Raw genomic sequence first — 16,832 nt, 5'->3', positions numbered from 1 at the left:
GTTGTATAGGATCAAGAGAAAAGTAGATGGTTCAATAGACAGTTTCAAAGCTCATCTAGTTGCAAAAGGGTTAACGAGCACCCTGGCTTAGATTTTCATGAGACATTCAGTCATGTTGTCAAACCAACAACTGTAAGATTGGTGCTATCTATAGCTGTGCAACACAATTGGCCAATCTATCAACTTGATGTCAATAATGCTTTCCTACAAGGAAAATCGGATGAAGAAGTTTTTATGTCTCAACTCTGTGGATTTATTAACCCCCAATTTCCAACACATGTTTGCAAACTGAAGAAGGCTATTTATGGCCTCAAACACTCTCATCCTTATTAACCGACTTCCCACTCTCATCCTGTACAATGAGTCACCCTATCAAAAATTATTTGGTAGATCTAACACCCTAAAAAAATTTGGTTGTCCCTGTTACCCATGGCTTAAACCTTATACCAAAAATAAACTTGAACCCTGTTCCACCCCGTGTGTGTATTTAGGTATCTCTCAGACTCACCATGCTCAAATCTACTTTGACCCAGTCCAGTCCAACAAATTTGTAAGTCGTGATGTCCAATTTTTTGAAAACGAATTCCCTTTTAAAAAAATGTTCATCCATTTACGGAAATATACTTCCCAATTAAGTTGAGAAGTTGTTGACTCTAAAGAGGCGCCAGTCCAACAACGATTCAAGCTCCTGCTCTCTCTATTCTATCAGTTATTCCAATCCCTGTCGAGTCCAACTCTAACAATACAACCTATTCCCCTAGCGATGCTCACTCCAACAGCAACGGTCAAATAACAGCAGTTGCAGAGACATCAGGTAATCCGCAACTCCTTGCTCCTTCTTCACAGCTTCCTGCCCCTTCTTCTCCACAGGACACTGCTACACATAAGCCTCTACTCAGATACCAGAGACGCAAAACCATAACTAACAACCTGCAATCCCAACAACCACCAGAAGGTAAGTTATGTAGGCATACAACTCTTCCTAGGTTGTATTTGATCACGAATTACCAAAGAATCGATTAGTAGTATAACCACCAGAGAAGCCACTCCTCCACCCTAGCCATCCCAACAAAGTTCAAATCCCCAAAACCAAGCAATTAATCCCTCTCCTTCTATACCTGCTTCCCCGATTCCCCCACCACCCCCAAACCGTATTATAACTAGGTCCTAGAATAATATCTTCAAGCCAAAAAGAAAACTCTCTTTTCTGACACATTCGACTCCTACACCTGTAACTTTCAAACAGGCTGATAAACAAAAAGAGAGAAGAGAAGCCATGAAAGTAGTGTATGATGCTTTAATAAGAAGTCAGACTTGGGAACTCGTACCACGAGACCCGTCCAAAAATGTTGTGGACTGCAAATGGTTGTATAGGATCAAGAGAAAAGTAGATGGTTCAATAGACAGTTTCAAAGCTCATCTAGTTGCAAAAGGGTTAACGAGCACCCTGGCTTAGATTTTCATGAGACATTCAGTCATGTTGTCAAACCAACAACTGTAAGATTGGTGCTATCTATAGCTGTGCAACACAATTGGCCAATCTATCAACTTGATGTCAATAATGCTTTCCTACAAGGAAAATCGGATGAAGAAGTTTTTATGTCTCAACTCTGTGGATTTATTAACCCCCAATTTCCAACACATGTTTGCAAACTGAAGAAGGCTATTTATGGCCTCAAACACTCTCATCCTTATTAACCGACTTCCCACTCTCATCCTGTACAATGAGTCACCCTATCAAAAATTATTTGGTAGATCTAACACCCTAAAAAAATTTGGTTGTCCCTGTTACCCATGGCTTAAACCTTATACCAAAAATAAACTTGAACCCTGTTCCACCCCGTGTGTGTATTTAGGTATCTCTCAGACTCACCATGCTCAAATCTACTTTGACCCAGTCCAGTCCAACAAATTTGTAAGTCGTGATGTCCAATTTTTTGAAAACGAATTCCCTTTTAAAAAAATGTTCATCCATTTACGGAAATATACTTCCCAATTAAGTTGAGAAGTTGTTGACTCTAAAGAGGCGCCAGTCCAACAACGATTCAAGCTCCTGCTCTCTCTATTCTATCAGTTATTCCAATCCCTGTCGAGTCCAACTCTAACAATACAACCTATTCCCCTAGCGATGCTCACTCCAACAGCAACGGTCAAATAACAGCAGTTGCAGAGACATCAGGTAATCCGCAACTCCTTGCTCCTTCTTCACAGCTTCCTGCCCCTTCTTCTCCACAGGACACTGCTACACATAAGCCTCTACTCAGATACCAGAGACGCAAAACCATAACTAACAACCTGCAATCCCAACAACCACCAGAAGGTAAGTTATGTAGGCATACAACTCTTCCTAGGTTGTATTTGATCACGAATTACCAAAGAATCGATTAGTAGTATAACCACCAGAGAAGCCACTCCTCCACCCTAGCCATCCCAACAAAGTTCAAATCCCCAAAACCAAGCAATTAATCCCTCTCCTTCTATACCTGCTTCCCCGATTCCCCCACCACCCCCAAACCGTATTATAACTAGGTCCTAGAATAATATCTTCAAGCCAAAAAGAAAACTCTCTTTTCTGACACATTCGACTCCTACACCTGTAACTTTCAAACAGGCTGATAAACAAAAAGAGAGAAGAGAAGCCATGAAAGTAGTGTATGATGCTTTAATAAGAAGTCAGACTTGGGAACTCGTACCACGAGACCCGTCCAAAAATGTTGTGGACTGCAAATGGTTGTATAGGATCAAGAGAAAAGTAGATGGTTCAATAGACAGTTTCAAAGCTCATCTAGTTGCAAAAGGGTTAACGAGCACCCTGGCTTAGATTTTCATGAGACATTCAGTCATGTTGTCAAACCAACAACTGTAAGATTGGTGCTATCTATAGCTGTGCAACACAATTGGCCAATCTATCAACTTGATGTCAATAATGCTTTCCTACAAGGAAAATCGGATGAAGAAGTTTTTATGTCTCAACTCTGTGGATTTATTAACCCCCAATTTCCAACACATGTTTGCAAACTGAAGAAGGCTATTTATGGCCTCAAACACTCTCATCCTTATTAACCGACTTCCCACTCTCATCCTGTACAATGAGTCACCCTATCAAAAATTATTTGGTAGATCTAACACCCTAAAAAAATTTGGTTGTCCCTGTTACCCATGGCTTAAACCTTATACCAAAAATAAACTTGAACCCTGTTCCACCCCGTGTGTGTATTTAGGTATCTCTCAGACTCACCATGCTCAAATCTACTTTGACCCAGTCCAGTCCAACAAATTTGTAAGTCGTGATGTCCAATTTTTTGAAAACGAATTCCCTTTTAAAAAAATGTTCATCCATTTACGGAAATATACTTCCCAATTAAGTTGAGAAGTTGTTGACTCTAAAGAGGCGCCAGTCCAACAACGATTCAAGCTCCTGCTCTCTCTATTCTATCAGTTATTCCAATCCCTGTCGAGTCCAACTCTAACAATACAACCTATTCCCCTAGCGATGCTCACTCCAACAGCAACGGTCAAATAACAGCAGTTGCAGAGACATCAGGTAATCCGCAACTCCTTGCTCCTTCTTCACAGCTTCCTGCCCCTTCTTCTCCACAGGACACTGCTACACATAAGCCTCTACTCAGATACCAGAGACGCAAAACCATAACTAACAACCTGCAATCCCAACAACCACCAGAAGGTAAGTTATGTAGGCATACAACTCTTCCTAGGTTGTATTTGATCACGAATTACCAAAGAATCGATTAGTAGTATAACCACCAGAGAAGCCACTCCTCCACCCTAGCCATCCCAACAAAGTTCAAATCCCCAAAACCAAGCAATTAATCCCTCTCCTTCTATACCTGCTTCCCCGATTCCCCCACCACCCCCAAACCGTATTATAACTAGGTCCTAGAATAATATCTTCAAGCCAAAAAGAAAACTCTCTTTTCTGACACATTCGACTCCTACACCTGTAACTTTCAAACAGGCTGATAAACAAAAAGAGAGAAGAGAAGCCATGAAAGTAGTGTATGATGCTTTAATAAGAAGTCAGACTTGGGAACTCGTACCACGAGACCCGTCCAAAAATGTTGTGGACTGCAAATGGTTGTATAGGATCAAGAGAAAAGTAGATGGTTCAATAGACAGTTTCAAAGCTCATCTAGTTGCAAAAGGGTTAACGAGCACCCTGGCTTAGATTTTCATGAGACATTCAGTCATGTTGTCAAACCAACAACTGTAAGATTGGTGCTATCTATAGCTGTGCAACACAATTGGCCAATCTATCAACTTGATGTCAATAATGCTTTCCTACAAGGAAAATCGGATGAAGAAGTTTTTATGTCTCAACTCTGTGGATTTATTAACCCCCAATTTCCAACACATGTTTGCAAACTGAAGAAGGCTATTTATGGCCTCAAACACTCTCATCCTTATTAACCGACTTCCCACTCTCATCCTGTACAATGAGTCACCCTATCAAAAATTATTTGGTAGATCTAACACCCTAAAAAAATTTGGTTGTCCCTGTTACCCATGGCTTAAACCTTATACCAAAAATAAACTTGAACCCTGTTCCACCCCGTGTGTGTATTTAGGTATCTCTCAGACTCACCATGCTCAAATCTACTTTGACCCAGTCCAGTCCAACAAATTTGTAAGTCGTGATGTCCAATTTTTTGAAAACGAATTCCCTTTTAAAAAAATGTTCATCCATTTACGGAAATATACTTCCCAATTAAGTTGAGAAGTTGTTGACTCTAAAGAGGCGCCAGTCCAACAACGATTCAAGCTCCTGCTCTCTCTATTCTATCAGTTATTCCAATCCCTGTCGAGTCCAACTCTAACAATACAACCTATTCCCCTAGCGATGCTCACTCCAACAGCAACGGTCAAATAACAGCAGTTGCAGAGACATCAGGTAATCCGCAACTCCTTGCTCCTTCTTCACAGCTTCCTGCCCCTTCTTCTCCACAGGACACTGCTACACATAAGCCTCTACTCAGATACCAGAGACGCAAAACCATAACTAACAACCTGCAATCCCAACAACCACCAGAAGGTAAGTTATGTAGGCATACAACTCTTCCTAGGTTGTATTTGATCACGAATTACCAAAGAATCGATTAGTAGTATAACCACCAGAGAAGCCACTCCTCCACCCTAGCCATCCCAACAAAGTTCAAATCCCCAAAACCAAGCAATTAATCCCTCTCCTTCTATACCTGCTTCCCCGATTCCCCACCACCCCCCCAACCGTATTATAACTAGGTCCTAGAATAATATCTTCAAGCCAAAAAGAAAACTCTCTTTTCTGACACATTCGACTCCTACACCTGTAACTTTCAAACAGGCTGATAAACAAAAAGAGAGAAGAGAAGCCATGAAAGTAGTGTATGATGCTTTAATAAGAAGTCAGACTTGGGAACTCGTACCACGAGACCCGTCCAAAAATGTTGTGGACTGCAAATGGTTGTATAGGATCAAGAGAAAAGTAGATGGTTCAATAGACAGTTTCAAAGCTCATCTAGTTGCAAAAGGGTTAACGAGCACCCTGGCTTAGATTTTCATGAGACATTCAGTCATGTTGTCAAACCAACAACTGTAAGATTGGTGCTATCTATAGCTGTGCAACACAATTGGCCAATCTATCAACTTGATGTCAATAATGCTTTCCTACAAGGAAAATCGGATGAAGAAGTTTTTATGTCTCAACTCTGTGGATTTATTAACCCCCAATTTCCAACACATGTTTGCAAACTGAAGAAGGCTATTTATGGCCTCAAACACTCTCATCCTTATTAACCGACTTCCCACTCTCATCCTGTACAATGAGTCACCCTATCAAAAATTATTTGGTAGATCTAACACCCTAAAAAAATTTGGTTGTCCCTGTTACCCATGGCTTAAACCTTATACCAAAAATAAACTTGAACCCTGTTCCACCCCGTGTGTGTATTTAGGTATCTCTCAGACTCACCATGCTCAAATCTACTTTGACCCAGTCCAGTCCAACAAATTTGTAAGTCGTGATGTCCAATTTTTTGAAAACGAATTCCCTTTTAAAAAAATGTTCATCCATTTACGGAAATATACTTCCCAATTAAGTTGAGAAGTTGTTGACTCTAAAGAGGCGCCAGTCCAACAACGATTCAAGCTCCTGCTCTCTCTATTCTATCAGTTATTCCAATCCCTGTCGAGTCCAACTCTAACAATACAACCTATTCCCCTAGCGATGCTCACTCCAACAGCAACGGTCAAATAACAGCAGTTGCAGAGACATCAGGTAATCCGCAACTCCTTGCTCCTTCTTCACAGCTTCCTGCCCCTTCTTCTCCACAGGACACTGCTACACATAAGCCTCTACTCAGATACCAGAGACGCAAAACCATAACTAACAACCTGCAATCCCAACAACCACCAGAAGGTAAGTTATGTAGGCATACAACTCTTCCTAGGTTGTATTTGATCACGAATTACCAAAGAATCGATTAGTAGTATAACCACCAGAGAAGCCACTCCTCCACCCTAGCCATCCCAACAAAGTTCAAATCCCCAAAACCAAGCAATTAATCCCTCTCCTTCTATACCTGCTTCCCCGATTCCCCCACCACCCCCAAACCGTATTATAACTAGGTCCTAGAATAATATCTTCAAGCCAAAAAGAAAACTCTCTTTTCTGACACATTCGACTCCTACACCTGTAACTTTCAAACAGGCTGATAAACAAAAAGAGAGAAGAGAAGCCATGAAAGTAGTGTATGATGCTTTAATAAGAAGTCAGACTTGGGAACTCGTACCACGAGACCCGTCCAAAAATGTTGTGGACTGCAAATGGTTGTATAGGATCAAGAGAAAAGTAGATGGTTCAATAGACAGTTTCAAAGCTCATCTAGTTGCAAAAGGGTTAACGAGCACCCTGGCTTAGATTTTCATGAGACATTCAGTCATGTTGTCAAACCAACAACTGTAAGATTGGTGCTATCTATAGCTGTGCAACACAATTGGCCAATCTATCAACTTGATGTCAATAATGCTTTCCTACAAGGAAAATCGGATGAAGAAGTTTTTATGTCTCAACTCTGTGGATTTATTAACCCCCAATTTCCAACACATGTTTGCAAACTGAAGAAGGCTATTTATGGCCTCAAACAACCCCCCCCCCCCCCCCGGCAGTATAATGCTATGCGTGAACATCTGTTGAAAATGGGCTCAGAACATAATCTGACACCTTTTTATTTGTATGGAAGCATCTGGCTGTAACTATTTATGTGGTTATCTATGTTGACGACATCATAATCACTAGAAACCATCCACCTACTGATGCCACACGCTAGCGGCGCAACCTTGGAAAATTGCAGTATTTGTCCCTCACTCAGCCTGACATTGCTTATGCCGTCAATAAATTGTCGCAATTTATGCATGCTCCGACTGATGAACATTGGAAGTGGTTAAAAGAGTACTATGGTATGTCAAAGAAACCGCGAGTTCAGGACTTCGCATCCTTCGCAGCTCTGACTCTAATTTGTATATGTATGTTGATGCGGACTGTGTTGGCGACCCAAATGACAGAATCTCTACATCAGGTTACATCCTTTTCGTTGGACCAAATCCAGTCAGTTGGTCGTCTAAAAAGCAACATGTTGTGGCTTGCTCATCCACCGAGGCAGATTACAAATCAGTCTCCAATGCACTTGCAGAGTTCACTTGGGTGCAAAACTTACTTCGTGAGTTACATGTCACCATTTCGAAGATGGCAACAATCTACTGTGACAATGTTGGAGTTACTTTTTTATCTCACAACCCAGTGTTTCATACCCATATGAAACATGATGTAGATTTTGCATATGTCCGTGACCAGGTTCAAGCTTATCGAGTTCATGTTACTCATACTCATGCTTGTGATCAACTTGTTGATACCTTCACCAAGCCACTGCCTAAATCAGCCTTTACTAGATGTCGTTCTAAGTTAGGCATTGTTACACCATGCCTAACTTGAGGGGTTATTAACTATCTTATCTTCTGTCTATTTTCACTAAGTCATGGAATATTATTTTATTTCTCTGGTTACTATTTCACTATAGTTTGAATAAGTCTCCTAATGCTTTGGAGCATATCTAGGAGTAGTTATTAGTTCCTATTATGTGAGCAGATAATTGCCTACACTTTAGCTTAAGTTTAGTAGATAGTTGCCTACACTTTAGCTTAAGTTGGTTGTAGTTCGTGTATTTAATGTTGGCTAAAAGATTCAATAAGATTATCCTTTTGACCTCCTCGTCTGAATCTTTATACCCCCACCCTCGAACCCCACCTCATCCCATCCCATTGTGTTTAGCTAGATTACATATAAATACTCTTGGGATGATATTTTTTTGCTTACTTACCAAACACTAGAAAACAAGTTAAAAATTCATTTGTTTTCCAGGAAAACATTTTCTGGGAAAATATTTTCCATGGAAAACATTTTCCTTCATACAAACACACCCTGAATCCCCCAGATTTTGTCAAGTTGGCCAGTTAAGAATCTAAGTCGAAAAGAAATCATATGTAAAGATCTACATCAAATACGTCGAAAGTAAAAACAGAAAATCAGAACAGTCCACTATGGCCATCAAAGAAATCTATGAAAAGATCTGCATCAAGTACCGTGAAAGTAAAAAAGCAGAAAACCTTAACAGTCCACTATAGCCATCTAATGTAAATATGTCAAAGGACAAAAAAGAAAACTGAAAATTACTTGAAATCCACATGGCAAGGGGAGCTTCGATCTGGATAGAAATCCAGAAGATAGAGCCCATTACTTGACAATGATCCAACCACATAAATCTGTAGTAAACGAAACTTCAGTAGAACATAAGAACTCACATTGCAGCATAAGGTTCAACTTGAAGCAAGCAGATATGTAAATTGTTATAGAATGTTCCTAGACACATCTTCATATAGTATACATAGGCATAGCTATTTAGGGATTTTTTTAATTTTATTTCCTCAGATAAATTTACTTGTACACCTACAACTAACTCTCTCTTGGAACAAAACAAAAAAGAAGATTACTCCATTGTCTCTGTGTTTTACATAAATCAAACACTATAAAGGAGGCTAAGCTGTAAATAACAACCAGCCCATCAATTTCACTTCAAATAAATTTTCCGAGGTTTATGTTCCATGCAAAAAATGAAGAGCATGCAGCATCTCCTAACAGCACTCATAAAGCACTTTCTCCCCCTTCCTCCACCCCCACAGACCTACCCAAAATGAATCAAGAACAAAAGATGTAAAAGGATGATCCACATAACTGTAAATCAGCTTTTGAAACAGGGGATCATAGACTCATAGAAACAATCCACTGAGATATAATCCTCACCAAAATATCAGTATCTTCCATCTAGTTTCCTTGTGCACAATTAACTGATGCTGTTTAATGCAGTCAAGTAAAAACCAGTTTCTCTCACATCAATATTATAGAAACAAAATATCATGATGTTATGCAAGGGGGATGATCAAAATATCAGCATGATGGCTTAGGGTCAAACATTCGTAAAGTTTAAAATTTTAAATTAGAAATGGAGAAAAGACAGCCTACTATCATCTGTTGCTACCTCTCATGAGTTCTCTTATTTTATTCACTTTTTGGAACTCTTAGACTTAGTACTTAGTGATGCCAAAAGACTTCCTATTAAATGCATTATACTGTATAAAATAGGATATAAAATTGACCACTCCTCTATAACAGCCAACTGAATTCACTCATTCACTCAACCTTCAAAGAGATAGATTAGAGAAGAAGCCCCTCCATACCAATACTTGTCATGGCCAAGTGCTACATGAAATTTAAAACAGCAATATAAGTTAATCTGAAGTATATATACCTGGTTTTAAGAGAAAAAAAAACCATTATTTTCGGCAGAATAGCTTCTCCGGAAAACCACCTTAACAAAAATGAATCTACTGTGCACTAATATAACTCAAGGGGAACTAAAGAAGTATGTGCAGCAGAAGGATAAGTCTTACAGAATATGCTGGTATCCATGAAGGTTTCCGTAAACAATGTAAGTTAGCCAAATCATTGAAGTCATCCCTACACTCAGGAAGAAGATAAATTATGTAAGACAAAAGTAGTAAACAGATCTTCCTTTAGAAACACTAAACTAGAAATGTCTTTTACTCACAACCAAGGTGGAGGGGGACAATGAATATGTGTGACTTTCAAACTATGGACATCCAAAACACCAGACCTGTAAAAAAAAACGAGACTTAAAAACTACTAAGGAGTGGTATATGTAGTAGTGGCAAAACAAGTCAGCACCAACACTTTTGTAATATGTCACATTTGATTACTGATATTACCTAATAATCAGTACTTAGGAATAAATATTACACACAAGTATACATTGACAGACAGGAAAAAGTGGTGATTCCTCTTTGAGTGCATCCGCTTGCTTTCACACTTTAGTGTGTGCATTCAAAACATGTATGAAATATCTGTGGCTGCTTGATGCCAAAGGTACAAAGGTATATTCAGAAAAAATGATCTGGTAAAATTAGCAGAAGCATGTAATATTAACTTTGGCAATCTCATAAGGTATAGGCAATGTTATCAAAGGCGAAAAGCGCAAAAAAGCTCTAAGGTCCATTGGGGCTTTAAGCGCAAAGCGCAAATAAAGTGTGGGCTTTAATGAAAAAAGGCGCAAAGGGAGAAAAAGATACAAATATATATGTTTAGTCCAAGACCAATAATTATAAACATGAATGACAAATATATGGCCAAAGAAATTGAAAAAAAGGTATGATAAAGTGAAATATCAATTGTTTAGTGGCACTTCTTCAAAAGAGGCTCATTGGCAAGGAAAAGTTTGTCTTAGATCCTTGATGATCACACTGAACCGCACATAAAGCGAGGCGAAGCGCTAAACACGTTTTGAGCCTCGCTTCAGGGCTTAAGCGCGCCTTTGAAAATACTGGGTATAGGTCCTATGTTGGGTGTTTTATATTGACAAAACAGTCGCATCCTACTGACTTATCTAATCCAGTAAATGAAGAACTTATCAACATAATTTTTATGTGCATAGACTAGACAGGGTAATTTTTATGTGCATAGACTAGACAGGGTGAACAAATTTGTCTAAGAATAAGGAGCTGAAGCTATATTAACATTTTCACCAGTCCATCATGCACCATCATTTTTTCATATAATCAGCTAACAATTCCCATAGAAGAGACTTAACATATGAATTCATCACTTGTACATAAGTAATTTCTTTTTTTTTTTAATAACAGTGGTGCCCAGACCATCTTGTACGCAACTCGATTATTCAACCATTTACCTGCTTCCTAACACCAACATATGTGATAGGTTACTCTGGCCTCCAAGGCTTAGGCAAATGGAGAGAAATAACATAGTATTTTTATCTCAGCTGGAATCTGAACCCTAGGGTCTAAAGTATGCATCCACTTCATGGATGATTGGGCCACACCCTTGGTTGCAAACATATATGTATAAAGCTGTATATTATCAAAAAAATAGCTAAATGGAAATACTACCAGTTTATCAAAATCAATAACTAGACCAAGTAAGAAACTAAAACTTTAACCCCGGTTGGAATAATAATTCAAAGTTGGAGTAAACAAATTTGGTATTTGTTTAATTCATGTCTAAATAGGATGCTTAGTCTAAATAAAATAAATATTTTTTCTTCAAATTGATATCAAAGCTTCTATGATCTTGATAGAGAATCAAAAAGTTTCCACTGTCGGCGGGCAGCTATAGACAATATGTGTCGTCCGTCTGGCTAATGAATATACTGAATAAATTCTTTTCTAAAGTTAGAGAGAGATGAAATAAAAAAATATTGAAAGATGATTACAAATGAATCAACAAAAATGGTTATTGGTGACAAAGTGCATCAACGAGAGTTGGAGAGAAGTGCTTCAACAATAAAAGGTTGGAGAGAAGTAATCCAACAATTGAATGTTGATGAGAACTACATCAACTATTGGAAGTTGGAGAGAAGTGCTCCAACACAACCAAGAAAAAAAATAATTGAGAGTTGGAGAGAAGTGTTCAAATACAACCAAGAAAAAAAATAACTGGGAGTTGGAGAGAAGTGCTCCAACAATTGAAGGTTGAAGAGAAGTGCTTCAACAATTGAAGGTTGATGAGAAGTGCATTAACAATTGAAATTTGGAGAAAAGTGCTCCAACAATTGAAGGTCGGAGAGAAGTGCTTCAACAATTGAATATTGGAGAGAAGTGTTCCAATACAACAACAATGATGACAAGAAAAAAGGCAGGAGTATACAACTTTGAATTATGAGAAAATGTTGGAATGATAATTCAAAGATGGAGTAGGAAACCAAATTTGTTTTGGTTTTGGTATTTATTTAATTCATATCTAAATAGAATTTTTAGTCTAAATAATATAAGAATAGATTTTCTGGTCCTAGTAAAATTAGGTCTTTCACTATTATAAATATGGGTGTTGCTAGCTATTTAGAAAGGACTAGAAAATCCATTCCTAAATTATTTTGACTAAAAATCCTATTTAGAAATACCAAATCCTAAACAAATTTGGTTTCCGACTCCAACTTTGAATTATCATTTCAACACTCTCTGGTAATTCAAAGTTGTTGTAATGTCCCATTTCGTGAGAAATTTCTCTTATGTGTGAAATGACCATTTTTGCCCTTCCCCTATTATGTGGTGTGGGGATGATGTGAGATTTTAGTGGTCTTGAGCTTTTTGAGTTGAGTTATATTGAAATGGTTGATTTTGATCAACTTTTTATGATCCAAGCGTCGGATGATGATTCTTTCAGTTCCTTTGAGACTGGAACGTCGAGTACTTGAGTTTGGTCTAGTAGGGTGGTTGTTTAGAGTCCCGAGATCGTAGGTTGTTATTTGGGTGTTTAGGCAAAAAGTCGAGCTTTTGGCCTAAAGGGGTTCCAAGGGCGTATTTCTGTCATAACAATCTGTTTTCAGAAATCCGATGATTTCATTGAGTCCGGAATGTCGAATATAGTGGGGTATCATATCTAATTTATTTTAAACGGGTTCCAAATGAATCCCAAGGGTCCATTTGGAGACTTTGAAAAATAGCAAAATCTTCTTTTCTGGTGCACACTCAGTGACGGAAAATAGCTTTTAGCAGAGAAATAGCTGAGTTAAAAATCTAACTGGACCCATTTCGTATTTCTGACATTTTGGGAGCTAGGAAGATCCATTTAAGTTGAGTTTTGATGTGTTTTCCTCTTATATCCCTTTCATATTTCGTGATTTCTATCCACAAAATAGAGATTTTAAATCCCAAAGTAGAGAAATCGAAAAAGAGTAAAATCAGAATTTCATTGGAAAATCATGTTGCTCAAGTGAAAAGGACTCTATGGGTGAAAACAAGTCCAAATCGAGTAAAAACCATTTTTCAACTTCAGGGGAAAAACCCAAAAAAATCTCATTTGAAATGCGGTTTAAAACAAGATATTTTGGAAAACCTTTGTCAAACATCAGTTTACCCACAATACAAGGAACTTAAATTCCAAAATTCAATGAAAACACATTCCAAATCGACCTTCAAATCAATAAACTTTTTATTTCTCTACTTTGAGGTTTAAAATCTCTACTTTGTGGATAGAAATCACAAAATATGAAAGGGATATTCTTGGGAGATGAGTAAAATAAGATTAGAAATGCGTACTAATGATTATAATAAGAGAAAAATGCATCAAAAATCATCTCAAACAAATCTTCCTAGCTCCCAAAATGTCAAAAATACGAAATGGGCTCGGTTAGATTTTTAACTCAGCTATTTCATTGCTAAAAGCCATTTTCTGTTGCTAAAAGCCTATTTTTCCGTCGCTAAAAGTGTGCACCAGCAAAATTAGATTTTGCTATTTTTCAAAGTCTCCGGACGTACCCTTAGGATTCGTTTGAGATCCGATAAAAATAAACCAAATATGCTACCCCACTAAATTTGACATTTCAAACTCAATGGAATCGTTGAATTTCCAAAAAAGGATTGTTATGACAGAAATAAGTCCTCGGAACCCCTTTAGGCCAAAAACTCTTTTTTTGCCTAAACACCCAAATCACAATCTAAGGTCTCCGGACTCTAACCAACCACCCTACTAGACCAAACTAGACTCCGATCTCAAAGGAATTGACAGAATCACCATTCGATGCTCGGATCACGAAATGTTGATCAAAGTCAACCATTTCAATTTAACTTAATTCAAAAAGCTCAAAACCATTAAAATCTGATCCGATCGCAACGAGAACAATGCCAACCATCCCCGCAACACATAATAAGTGTGATATTGCTAAGGGGAAGGGAAAAATGGTCATTTTACATATAAAAGCAATTTCTCGCGAAATAGGACATTACAATATCCACCACCAAACTACATGTTCGCCCTTGAATGAAAAGGCAAATAAAGTAGAGGTGAAAAGCTGAGGGTATCGGTTTTTGGGTCGTGACAAATTGGTATTAGAGCACTAAGTTCACCGGTTTCATAAGTTAAAGAGAAGGGTGTCCGTTAGAGTCTTGCAAATCTGTACGTAGACGCTGATACCTATTTTGAGAGGCTATTAGATGCTCAATAGGGAAATTCCTTTCATTGATTTCTTATCATGCGAGTTGTTCATATCAAATATTGTAAACCTCTAATCTATCCGCGTTAGAGGTAAAGGCCGGGTTTGAGAGGGCAGCTCCTGCTCGAGAACGATCTAGTGAGGCCCCACCCAAGCCCAATTATGAGTATGAGTATGTCATTCCTCCAATATTTGTGGCTCTACCTATTTCTGCTAGTGTTGTTATGTTTGTTTCGGAGCAAAAGTGTTTTGATAGAATCGTCAGGTTATTGCCTCTCGATTTTGATAGTGTGACTGGGGAAGGCTTATGATTTCTTGACCGAGTCCTAGGACAAGTTGTTCAACCTGACAGCTTAGAGACACATAAAGTGTCTTACATCTCTTTTCAGTTTGCGGGAGTGGCTATGGAGTGGTGGAGGTCGGCATTTGCTCATAGGCGTATTGGTTCCCTTATGATGAGTTGGGAGGAATTTACCGAGGTATTTCTCGAGAGGTTTGTGCCTTATAGTCTTCCTGATCAATGCAGGGATGAGTTTGACTGATTGGAGCAGGGCTCCCTGTTGGTTGCTGAGTACGAGGCTCGTTTTCACGAGCTATCTTGGTATGCTTTGTCGGGTATTCCTACTGAATTTGAGCAGATCCATAAGTTGGTGAAGGGATTCATCGGTTATCTTCAAGAGGCCACAACTTCTCTTTTGTTATCAGATGGTACATTTCAGAGTATTATCGACCATGCCAAGATGATTGAGGGTATTCAACATGCTAGATAGGGTGGTGGCGTCAAGAGATTTTGTCGCCAGGGTCAGTTCAGTGGTCATTCATCCATGGGTCGAGATTATTCAGGTCAAGGCACCCATGGATATCGGGGTCGACCAGTGCAAGCAGCGATTAAAGGCACAGATAGTGCTAGTGGACATAGGTCCAGTCAGACCAGTCATGGTGCACATAGTGGTTCCTCGGGTCAGGGAGGACGCAGTCAGACCAGTCATGGTGCACATAGTGGTTCCTCGGGTCAGGGAGGACGCACAGACTCTTCTAGTCATTCTCAGCAAGGTTCAGGTCCTTAATGTTGCTATGTTTATGATGAGTTTGGACACAAGGCAAGGGATTGCCCCAAACGTGCTTCTTCTACTGTTCAGCCAAGGTCACACGTTTTTAATACTATGCCAGTTTCAGTTGTTAGAGGTAGTTCACAAAGTTCTAGAGGTGGTACCAGGGGCACCAAAGGTGGAGCTCAAGGAGCTCGAGGCGGTGCTCGTGGTGGTTTTCAGACTAGTGGCGATCGTAGACTACGCTATGCTATACCAGGTAGATCCAAGGTAGAGGGCTCAGATGCAGTGATCACAGGTATTGTCTCAGTTTGTCATCATTCTACTACTATGTTATTTGATCCCGGGTCTACCTACTCTTATGTGTCTACTTACTTTTTGGTGGGCATTGATTATGTGTGTGAATCCCTTACAGTACCTATTAGTGTCTCTACCCAGGTAAGCAATTCTTTAGTGGAAGATCGGGTGTACTGGGGTGTGTAGTGACATTTTCAGGTATTAAGACTTGGGCAAACTTGATTTAAATAGATATGCTTGATTTTGATGTGACCTTGGGTATGGACTAGTTATCTCACTATCATGCGATTCTAGACTGTTTTGCTAAGACTATAACTCATTTGGACTCGTTTTCACTAGGGTTTTCACCCATAGACTCCTTTTCACTTAAGGAACATGAATTTTAATAAAATTCCGATTTTACCCTTTTTATTTTCACGAGTTTTTAGGGTGATTTTAGACCCGATTCTAGATCTTAGCAATATGGGTATCATTGGAACTCTTTTAAAGTGTAAATTCCATTTTTGAAAATTAGGAGTCGTTCCGAGGCCATTGATAGAGGAAAAGCTCTGATAGAGTGATTTCAAGTGAAGTTTTTGGCCTTCAAGATAGGTTTGGCTTATCTTTCTTTCAGATTGGGTTGGGTAGATAACCATGCTTATAAACTAGACGATGGGATGGGATTGTAGTATGAGATTGAGATATTAGAAATTGTTGTGTATATATATTTCACCTGTGTGGGGGCTTATTGTTGTTATTAAGCCCGTATGGGGGCTTATTGTTGCTATTGCGCCCGTGTGGGGGCTTATTGTTGTTATTTCGCCCGTGTGGGGGCTTATTGTTGTTATTTCGCCCGTGTGGGGGCTTATTTGCTTACTTTTGCCTGTGTGGGGGCTTATTTTTGTTGTTTTGCCCATGTGGGTGGCTTTTATGATAT

General features: G+C 39.0%; 1 protein-coding gene across 4 annotated transcripts in view; it reads right to left on the bottom strand.

The window, feature by feature from the left end:
* The window catches only part of LOC129902407 (uncharacterized), a 49,102-nt gene that overhangs the window by 7,047 nt on the left and 25,223 nt on the right, over positions 1-16,832 (bottom strand). For 3 of the 4 annotated variants that reach the window (XM_055977634.1, XM_055977635.1, XM_055977636.1), the window contains 3 exons: positions 10,158-10,223; positions 10,000-10,066; positions 8,726-8,814 (listed from right to left, as the gene is read on the bottom strand). In XM_055977634.1, coding sequence (XP_055833609.1) covers positions 8,726-8,814; positions 10,000-10,066; positions 10,158-10,223 — 222 coding nt within the window. Of the gene's footprint in view, positions 1-8,725; positions 8,815-9,748; positions 9,809-9,999; positions 10,067-10,157; positions 10,224-16,832 lie in introns of all 4 variants that reach the window. The other variant, XR_008770095.1, reaches the window with a different exon arrangement.

This window comes from Solanum dulcamara, chromosome 9 (genome assembly GCF_947179165.1).
Source record: "Solanum dulcamara chromosome 9, daSolDulc1.2, whole genome shotgun sequence".
NCBI classification, from domain to species: Eukaryota; Viridiplantae; Streptophyta; class Magnoliopsida; order Solanales; family Solanaceae; genus Solanum; species Solanum dulcamara.
The sequence above is the reverse complement of the archived record's forward strand: the minus strand, read 5'-3'. Positions and strand labels throughout refer to the sequence as shown.